This window comes from Eschrichtius robustus, chromosome 15 (genome assembly GCF_028021215.1).
Source record: "Eschrichtius robustus isolate mEscRob2 chromosome 15, mEscRob2.pri, whole genome shotgun sequence".
Lineage (NCBI taxonomy): Eukaryota > Metazoa > Chordata > Mammalia > Artiodactyla > Eschrichtiidae > Eschrichtius > Eschrichtius robustus.
This window is the reverse complement of record NC_090838.1, coordinates 13,027,810-13,038,630: the sequence shown is the minus strand read 5'-3', so window position 1 is coordinate 13,038,630 and position 10,821 is coordinate 13,027,810. Positions and strand designations below refer to the sequence as shown.

General features: G+C 34.4%; 1 protein-coding gene across 1 annotated transcript; it reads left to right on the top strand.

Moving 5' to 3' along the window:
* The first annotated feature begins 1,003 nt into the window (after positions 1–1,003).
* On the top strand, positions 1,004–8,609 carry RAD51AP2 (RAD51 associated protein 2). The gene is made up of 3 exons (XM_068564054.1): positions 1,004–4,145; positions 4,500–4,583; positions 8,491–8,609. The coding sequence occupies exons 1-3, from the start codon at positions 1,004–1,006 to the stop codon at positions 8,607–8,609; spliced, it is 3,345 nt and encodes a 1,114-aa protein (XP_068420155.1).
* The last annotated feature ends 2,212 nt before the right edge of the window (positions 8,610–10,821 follow it).

Genomic DNA, 10,821 nt, shown 5'->3' with positions numbered 1-10,821 from the left:
CAAGTTTCTTAATAAACATTTTGAAAATCATTTTCTTCTTTAGAAGTACAACATTCACAAAAATCAGAATTGACTGAAGATAATAAATTGTTCTCAAAGCAGAGGAAAAAGAAAAACAACACTTACAAAATTTATTATGTGTGACTCAGAACTGTATGATTATTCATGCTTACAATAAACAGAATAGCTGAAACATATAATTTTTATCTTTAAGTAGTGGCAGTCACAATATTGGGAAAGACAACTCCACAGCGCATATGAAAACTATTTTTTTTTTTCTACAGTCTTAAGATGAAGATTAACAATTTATCTGGATAATAGTTTCTACACACTTTTTTTTCCTGAAATATTCAGATCGTTAAGTACCAGTGCCGTCCTTTCCCAAAACACACTTCATGAGTGAAGTGGAAACCTGATTTTTCAATGCCACTGGGGTCATTAAGAGCATTTTGGAAAGTTTTTCCGCACACGGAGAGCTTTGGTTTGGTGTTTACAGAACTACACGGCTTTACTGGACAAGACGCTCGGGAGAAACTGTGGAGAAGTCGCTTCTGAGGAAAACACAGAGTTTTAGAATTAAAAAAATAAAGCTGTTTCCGTTCACAAATTAAAAAAAAGAGATTCTGACTTTTCTCATTAATTCTACCAGAGGGAAGACAAAGTTTCGATCACCTACAACCCTGGCAATAGCAAAGGGCGCTAAAAAGAGACAAAGTAACGGTCCCAGGCGCTCGGTGCTTTGAGGGAGAGCGACTACTTGGGACTCGAGGGAGTGCGGTGGCTGGGGGCGTGGCCTAGGCCTGGGCCATGGGGGCGGGAGCGGGGCGTGGTCGAGGTGGGCTAGCCCTGAGGCTAGGGCCGAGGCCAGGCCTCAAGGGGCGTGTCAGGGGCGTGACCGAGGCGGGCTCGGGGGGGTGGGGCGCGGGGGGGCGGAGCCACCTTGCGCCTGCTAAGAGACCCGAGTCTGGCCGGAGCCTCTGACAGATTCCCTCAGATCGCTGTCATGTCGTTCACGCAGCGCGGGCCTCAGGTTGTGGAGCTCGGGGAGCCTGCTTCCCCTTTACCGCCTCCTGACGACCCTGATTCCCCACCACCCCGTAGTAAGCGGCCCCGTCTTGAGGAGCCCGGTGGTGTTTCTGAGGCGGGGTGGAGGCTGCCTTTGGTGCCTCGCTTGTCTGAGGCGGAGAAAGTCTGGGAGTCGTCGGCCAGACCCTTCAAGGCGCTCCTGGTTTCAGCTAAGGAGATTTTTGATAACTCCACAGACTCGCGTGTGGAGAAGTCTGTCGGTGAGAGGCAGATGTGTAATCTGGGATGCCGAAATAGCAGGTTTGAGATGAAGAGTTGTTTGCGGTCTCTCCCCTCACAAAGTTTTGATTCTGGTTTGAAGGCTTCTAGAACGTCTTGTGAACCAGGGCTGTATGACAGAGAGCCCTTCGGTGTGCATTGCAGTGATAGATCTGGAACAGAGGCTGGTCAGCTGCCCAACGCCTCTATACATGATGGACAGGCAATTAAAAACGAGGATGGAAAACCATATTTACTCCAGGGGAGAGACAATAGCCAGGAGGGCAATAATTGCACAAAACAGGCAGAAAATTCATTTGTAGATGTTACCTTTTACAAGGAAACCAAATCAACGTTTCATGATATTAAGAGCAGATGTAAAGCTGACAGCGTTATGCCATCAAATAAAAAAGAAAATAGCATTTCAGCATCTACACTAAAAATATCAAAATCTCAAACCCAGCCCAGCATGGAAATTGGCAAACCCAGCTATTTTAGAGATTGCAGCACGATAAGTATCCCTGAGTTTCCAACTGATTTAAATAGCAAAATGTCTTCTGTCTATTTAAAGGAAATAATGAAGAAAAATGACAAAAATGAGGCATGTGTGAGGGATTTCACAAACATTCACTGGTCCCAAAATAGACCTGATGTTAAGAAGCAAAAGTTACAGGATGATGAAAAAACTGTGGATGCAGAAAATATTTTTTCTGAATGTTATGGAAGTAACCACCAGTCACTCAGCAACCAAAGTGTTCGTGCGAGAAAAAAAGACTTGATCAGTTTACACTACTATAATCACTGTAGTATCAAGTCTGATGCAATGGACTCTGCAAAGAATTTCACTATAAAACTAGAAAATGCAAATTGGGAAGAGGCAGAAACATGCCTGGACAGCTACATGTCTACCAGATCGGAAAAACTGAAAAGCTGGGACTGTAACATTATTTTGAGAAAAAATAGGAAAAATTGTTGGATTATGGATAGTTACAAAACTGAATGTGAAAATATGAAAACAACTGGAGAAATATTGAATTTGCAACAATTATTAGAAACAGATCTTTTAAGCAAAGAAAATTATCACAATACAGAAGTCATGAAAACACATGAAGGAAAATCAGAGCCTCTCATGATAGAAACACTGGGTAGTCAAAAAGCTTTAATAAAAATTTTTTGGTTAAAAGGTAAAGGAGAAAACGATAATATGCTACAGTTGAGATGTTACACTACACAAAAAGACTTTCATTTAAGCAGTATTTTTGAAAATTTCATTACAGGAATTTTTTATTTCCTTAAAAGTATTTCAGGAAATCAAAAAGATAATAATATCTTAACCTGGTATGGAATTTTGAAGTGTAAAACTCAAATTGATGTTCAAAATCTAATAACTAGGAATATGAATGTCAATAGAAATAATGATATTTTAAGCATATATTTACAAACCAGTGTTTTAGACCTTCTAAATACTATATTGAAAACCAACATAACATCTTTGCTCAATAACTTTGACTCTTTAACAATAATTGAAAATGATTCTAAATTAGAAGAGGGATGCATTTTCAAATGGGTAATATATTTGAATTATCCAAAAAACGTTACAGTGAAAAAACTTATCAGTTCCTCCAGTATGACGATTAAAAACATACACTTTCCAATTTTTGAAACATATGAAAAAATTCCCCTTTTAATGGACTTTGATGACATCGATGAAATTTTTTTGACAAAAGAAATTAGTTACAAGAATAGGAGTTGTCCTGAACGACTCATGAGTGTGGGAAACTGGGTGCACTGTAGTCCTAAAACTGTTAAAACACATGTTAAGTCTTGTCCTCAATTTATACAGATCCAGAAATATATTAATAAAAAAACTTATGAAATAAGTATGCAGAACCAAGATTTATATTATGAAGGAAAACAAAAGCATAATAAGATCAACAGATTTAATTTTAAATGCATATTTGAAGATTTCTTCAATATTAAGCAACAGGCTATACAGGCAAGCCATGACAAAAAACACAATGAACAAACCCATCTGACGACTATAACTCCGGTGCTAACTTTTGGGGACTTGATAAGTGAAATTGAAGAAAAAAAATATGACTTAATTTTGAAGGAGGAAGTAAAAGTCACAGCACAAAGTTTAACAAACAGTTGCCAAGTTCATGAAGATATTAAGATAGAAAAGGAAGAGAAAAAGAGTTTTTATTCAACGGAAGGCATATTTTTTGTGCAACCAGTTTCATTAATGAGTAAGAAAGTAGGTGTGGAAGAAACTAAATATGTTAATCGAAATAATGTAGCTGACAGAAATGAATCTGAGAATATATTTCAAGAAAGTGAGTTAGCTAATTCAAAGCATTTTCATCCAAAGAATGACTCTTCAGAATGTTTTAATCTTCAATTTGAAACTCATTTGAGTGTAGGGAACAATGAATGTTTTCAGGACGTATCTGCCAAGTGTTTATCAAGAGACGCTCTGACAATAGTAAACGATTTTGAGATGAAGAGTAAATTTGATTTAGTACTTGAAGAACTTCATATGTTTCATGAAATTAGTACGGAAAATGAAATTCTAAGCACTGTGGAAACCAACAATGGGCAAGAAAATTACTTTGTAGAAAATAATGATGTTGAAGAGGTAAAAACGGAGATTAAGAAAGGTTTGAAAATGGGTACAGAAAACAAAATATCTTCATCTTCTTTGCTCTGTGATACAATAGCAGGTCCTAATACACGTAAAAAACACCAAAATTTGTTTAAATGGAAAAAAGTACCCAAAAATGGAGAGCAGGAAGTTCCTAATGAATATTGCTGTCTAAGAACATCAGAGGAAGAATTACTCTATTCTACTTCTAAGGAAGGTATGAAATTAGTTTTAAAATATACTTTCTGAGTTAAAAGAAAATGCTGCTTTTTTTTTTTTCTGTGTAGGCCAAATATATAATTTTGGCAAAAAAGAAGATAAGGTATAAGACAATGTTTCTTGATGCATTATTATTTTTCTATAAAGTGTTGTTCAAACATTAAATAATATACTGAAGTTGATGGGAACAAGTGATGAAATTTTTTAAAGGAGCTTTGAAATGTCCTGTTTTACTTATCTAAATATTAGGAGCCAATGGGAGGAAATATTCCTGAAAAAGTAATTTTTTTATAGTATTAACATTTTATATAAAAGTTACTTTTTGCTATAACACACTGATCTTTATTTTTAGGTTGTGAAAAACCTTCACCTGAAAGACCAGCTTTTTTCTCTGATGAATTTAAGGAAGAAAAATTTAATTATTTACTGAAGGGAGGTAAGATTTTTAGTTATTTTCTATAATACTTTCTAAGATGATTATTGCATTTTTGTACTTTTAGTATGAGGAAGATATACTTAGGGTGTTAACAAATAAATACAAAGATTTAATACTTTTGTAAACATTAATAATTTACTGATGCAAATTCCTATAGTTAAAAATTGGCTAAAAATTAAAATATCATTTAGAATGTAATTAGAAAATGCACTCTAAACTGTTTAAATATTTGCAGTGATGCATTGCAATAACTATATGATAAGATAGGTGTTTTATATGTATATATATAGATATATATACATATATCTATATATCTATACCTAATATACACATCTAATGTATGTAACATTAATTAGCAAAAATGAAAAAGGCATTTATCTAAGTTGGATTTATGTTGATGTTACTCCCAATTATAAATTTATTACCATTGTTTTCTATTCTTGAAAGATTATGAGGCTCTATATATGTACATTTTATGTAGTGATTTTGAAAGAAATTAGCATCATTTACATATATTAACATGATTTAGGACTATGGCATTTAAACTTTTGCTTACTATAAAAAATCAAACTGAAGAAAAGTTAAACAGCTAACCTTATCCTTTGCCTAAGAGGTGTTTAATATCAGAATAAGACACACTAAGTCTAACACCTGTTCTAACTTGTAGTACCAATGGGGGTGAGGTAAGAGTTGGATTAAAATTAGGGAATTATTTTCTGAATAACTATGTTTTCATTTGGTCAGAAGTTGCTGGTATTACACAATAAGACTAGATCTAGAAATAATAATCATGTAGGTGAAGTATATTTACCAAAATACCTTCAGTCATGCATCATTTCTCAAAGCATTTCTCCTGGCTTCTCATCAGTAGAATTGCTGTCCCTGGTACTTTTATTCAGTCACTTCAGAATTGCATAATTTCCTCTTTTCTTAGTTTACAATGAAATACTCTTAAAAATTAATCCAAGTCCTTGGAAGATCAAAAGCCCATGGGAAATTTCTTCTCCCACGAATAAAGGAAATAATTAAAGGAACAATACTCTCTAAGACTAAAAGCGGGATGGTGGAATTGGCCTGAAAAGGATAGGGGTTGTTTCTTCTAGGACAGGAAGAAAGGAAGAAATTGGGTTTAGGAACATATTCTCTGATAGAATAAAGGAAGATTAGGGAGCACAAACCCATATTGTCATCATGATGTTAATTGTGATAATAAAAAGGATATTTGAGGCAGATTAAAGTATGTGCCTAAATTGGGAAAGAAATGTTACACTTGTTGGAAATATCTGAACCCATGATACTCTATTGTGGCTTCACAAGGAAAAGTTCCTCCTTGTCATGAAATATGAAAAATAACGTGAGGTCAGCCAGAGTTATTTAATACTATGTTAGGATCGTTGTCTTGCATCCACTTTCAAAGTGCATAGAAATGGAATGATCTTCCTGAGGCTTGTTAAAATCCATAGTGTAAGGGAAAAGTTGGGAGATACTGTGAAGTGGGGATAATAATGGACTAACTGCCTAGAGAGAGTGGGTGCCTGCTTATGTAGGGTGATTTTAAAGGTATTGGAAAACTTCTGATTGTACAGAAATGTTATTGATACCTACCCACTTGTCATCATGATGCCTCCAATTAAAGTTTCTACTACTAATATCTCCAGGGTATCCTATCTCCCCTTGTCTCTCTCTTCTCTCTTTGTGGTATGGAGAAGGCAAGTACTTTGAGCATGTTAAATGCCAGCTAGCCAGTGTGCCAGGTGCTTTATATATCATTTAGCACCAATACTTCTCTAATGTTAATGTGGATATATGTCAGCCAAAGAATGTCACTAGTCACCCGACTCTACAGGGATTGAGTCATTAGCCACCGCACTTGCTGACCTGTAGCGCACCCTGAAAGGAGTTCAAGGCAGAGATCAGGAATGAGGCATTCTGTGCTCTGGGAAAACTGGCAGAACAGGCCTTCAGATAGATATTTTCAGGAGAAAATTGTGTGAATCCAATTTCTTGCATCTTCCCATACTTAGAAAAGCACTAAAATAATTAACTAAGATATCTGTTCCTCCTGACTAGCAGTAACCTTCTATCAAGATGTGTGTCTGATTGCAGGTACCCCTTCTCCAAAATCACATATATGCTGACCTCCTCCCTTACCTCTTCAGAGCTATCTGAGAGGCTGTATCTTGGGGTATGGTCCACAGTAAGTCCCCAGATAAAACTGAAACTCACAGCTCTCAAGTGAGTTTTTATTTCATCTGACATATGAATCACCTGGGTGTCTTATTAAATGATTCTGATTTTGTTGTGTGGTAGGCTCTAAGATTCTGCATTCCTATCAAGCTCCTAGCAGATGGAGATGCTGCTAGACTTTGAGTTGAGCTGGAACTTTGAGTTACAAGGATTTAGAAAACAACTGACTTGGCATTATTTCTAAAAGACCACTAACAACCTTCATGACTTCATTGATTTCTAAAATGAGCAATTTCTGGTATTATGCTTGAATGTTTAGAATTGTTACACAATACAAAGCAGTAAGTTAATCTAGTATATAGCAATAATAAAAGGGATCATTATTTATTTTTAAAAAATGGTAGGAAATCCAAGGAGACAAAGAAGCATATTCTTATAGCCACAATTTAATGACTGTTTAAGGTCATGTGCTTTGCAAAAGACCTGCTGTTGATACAAATTGGTTCAGTGATTTCCCATTTCCCATCCATTGCAAAATTACCAGAAGTATCTATTGTATTAGAATGTGAAAGAGGAAAGCTATACTTTGAAAAAGTAATCAAATAGACTAATCATAGCTTTTTTCTGAAACAATAACTTCATAATAAAGAAGTACACTTAGCATAAATTGCTGAAATTACCTAATTTATAACCAAATCTAGTGCATCAGACATGGTCCAACAATTTTATTTTAGACCATCCTTTTTCATTTAAAAAAATGAAAAAATCTAGCAATACATTTTTCCTCTTATTTTTATAATTAACTTTATAATTTTAATGTTGAATAAAATATCATAAACTGATTTATAACTATTTTTGTGTTTTCTCTCTATTTACATATAGCTAAATTTTGTATTTTATTTCATTATTGTTTACATAGATACACAGATTCTATTTGATTCAGCTTAGTAGAAATCATGCTGTTTACCTTTAATCATATTTAACGTTAGGTTGATTACACTGTTTTTAGCATAATGTGCTGTTATGTTAAGGTCACACTAATTCATTAAAGCTTGATACATTTTTAGCTTTACATATGTACCCTACTGTTTATTTTTTAAAAAGTACTCAAAGTAAGAGGTATTTTGTTAATGAGAGGTACTCATTATCAAGAGTAATTGATTCTACTTGTTTGGTTAACTGATTTAGTAACATATATACCTCCATGAAATGTTTTGAATTTTTTAGAAAATGTTAGTGTGATGTTAAATAAAAACTTCAAAATTAGAGCCCTCCATTGATACATAACAGATGAAATACACTTGTGCTCTATTATTGATAATAATCTCTATTCGAAGCCAAATGTAATTATTAACAGTATAGTCTAGTAACTTCTAATAGAAAAACAACATGGTCTTTACAACCACTACATCAGGTTAACTTTAAAACCTATATAGTTTTTTTTTGTTGTTGTTAAGTCAGATTTCCTGACTGGAACGCTGATTTTATTTAGCTGCTATTTTATTGTATGTTTGGCAAGTTACTTAAATTTTTTGTGCTGAGTTTTCCACTTTTAAAAAATGGAGATTGGAGTAAGTAAAGTAATGCATTCAAAGCACTTAGCTCAGTGACTCAGTAAATGTTGCTAGTATCATGATTAGAAGTTAGTAAAAATTTTTAAGCATAGAAACTATGAGTGATTTTTACTCCCTTATGTACTTTTATCGTCTTATACTTTTAGGTGGCAACTTTTCATATGGAATTTCAAGAGTACTACCTGTTAAGACATGCAGTCGACCAATCAGAATTGGTTTGTCAAGAAAAGCTAAGCTTAAACGACTTCATCCCTATCTGCAATAAATATGTTACGAGAATTTAGAAGAAGGTATCTATAAATCTTCTGTTTCTTTCTTTGGATAAATGCTTCCTTCCAGCTTAGGAGTTTTGGGCTTTCTTTATTATAAAATATGGAGAGGGTTTTGTGTGTATGTATCTAATGTGTGTATCTACCTTTAAATGTTATAAAATATTTCTTTAGTGTTTCATATTGCATTAACAATATTCACATTAAAAAAGCAATGTTCACATTAAAGGCTTTTCATAATCTTATAAAATATGTCAACTTATTCTTCATGATATATGTATATAAAGCTTTTGTGGAGAACATTGCTAGTGTTTATTGGTTTCTCAAGAGGATCTATGACTCACAAAAAGGTAACGAACCACTGTTCAAATCCACTCTCCCTATTTTTAAAGTGAAAAAAAAAAACAGAAGTGCAAAGAGGATGGGTAAGTTTTTCAAGATCACTTAGTCAGGATTGGGATAGAGGCACTCTCCTCTGTAGCAATTTTTTCACTTTCTTTGTATTCACTTTCTAGTTTTAGTTTCTCCCTCCAGAGTCTATCTTTGGCCCCAGAGCAGAATTATGATCATGTAGTTAATACCTACTATTAATTTGTTTATTCATAAAACAAAAATATTTTGATACTCCTGCTACTGTATTAGGCTCAGTAATAGAATACGTAAGAAGACATGTATAAGACTGGCCTTGTGGAGCTTAGTTTCTGTACATAGAGGAAATAAATGATATACATAATTTAAAGGTAACCATTAGTAGAGTAATACTTTTCAAAACACTTGGCAGAGAAATAACAATAAAGTGGGCTACTTAGCAAAAAGTAAGGAAAGAAGGAAGCATCAAGAAAAGATAAAAATCAGAAAGCATACAATGACAGAAGGAACACTGACATATCAATTCACAAAATAAATATGACTGGATTAAATTATCGTATTACAAGCCAAGGTTCTCAGACACATTAAAAACCATTTCAAACTCAGCTCTATACATTAATTTTGATCTCCCACCAGCTACTTTCTAACTTCAATATCCTGCTCTAATTTCTTGTTTGCCCCCCCCAGAACTCAGCACCTTCTCACACACTATATAATTTATATCTTGCTGGAATACAAGCTCCTTGAAGGCAGGTTTCTTTCCCCTCCCCCCACTAATATATCCCAAGTGCCTAGAATAGTACCTGCCCCTTGTAAGTACCCATAAAATATTATTTGAGTATACGAATGAATAAATTTCTACACCTGCTCATAATAGCTATGTCTTTTTGAATTCTTAATAGCTTTACGATCTTGGGAAAGTCTTTATATCTAAAAAGGGGATAATAACATCTCATGGGATCATTGTGATGATTAAATGAGCTAATACATGTGATATATTTATAACAGCTCTGACAGAACTCCTCAGTAATGAATAACAATATACTGATACATAGTAAATACTCAATAATTAATAACTATTTAGAACGTTTGACTTGTTCTTTCATTTTTTTCCTGTATCCTGAGTTAGGTTATCTTTAGGAGTATGCCTATTCCTTTGAGTCTGATGAAGATATTCCTTTAACATTTTTTTCTACATGGGTCCTCATCTTCCTTTTCCTTCTTTTTATTATTATTATAAGTCCCATGTTGGATTTTTCTGTTATCTTTATACAAGGCAGATCTCATCACAATCAAGGTTTGTCTTCACAAACCAAGGTTTGTCCTTTTCCCTATTCCTTGTTGCTGTGTGTGAACACTGAATTTTGTTCTCATATAAGTTTCTCTAGGGCAAATTTTTGTGCTTCCAGTCTTATTCCTAATTTTAGGAGGTTTTATATATGCTTTCATTCTTCCTCTAATAAATAGTATATAAATTTACAACCACTATTGGTTCTTTCACACTCTGAAGTACGTGATAAGTTTAAATTCCTAGCACATACTGCTGCAGTGGTTTTCCATGCCACTACCCCACTACTACTTTGATTTGTAGAGCTTTTCTCATTAAAATTTTGAGGAAGATTACACCTCCTCAAATGGGAAATTTGCTCGTGCTAGTGTCATTACTCAAGTACACCTTCCCCCAGTACCACCTACCCAAACACACATATGCACACAGAAACAGACCCCACCTTCCCTCTTCTCCCTAGTTCTGTGAATTCTTGTCTCTGGAATTAGAAAGTTGGAGGATAGGAGGGAGGTAACATTTTGGCTCTTTTGCTTTTGTCTTCATAGCCAGGT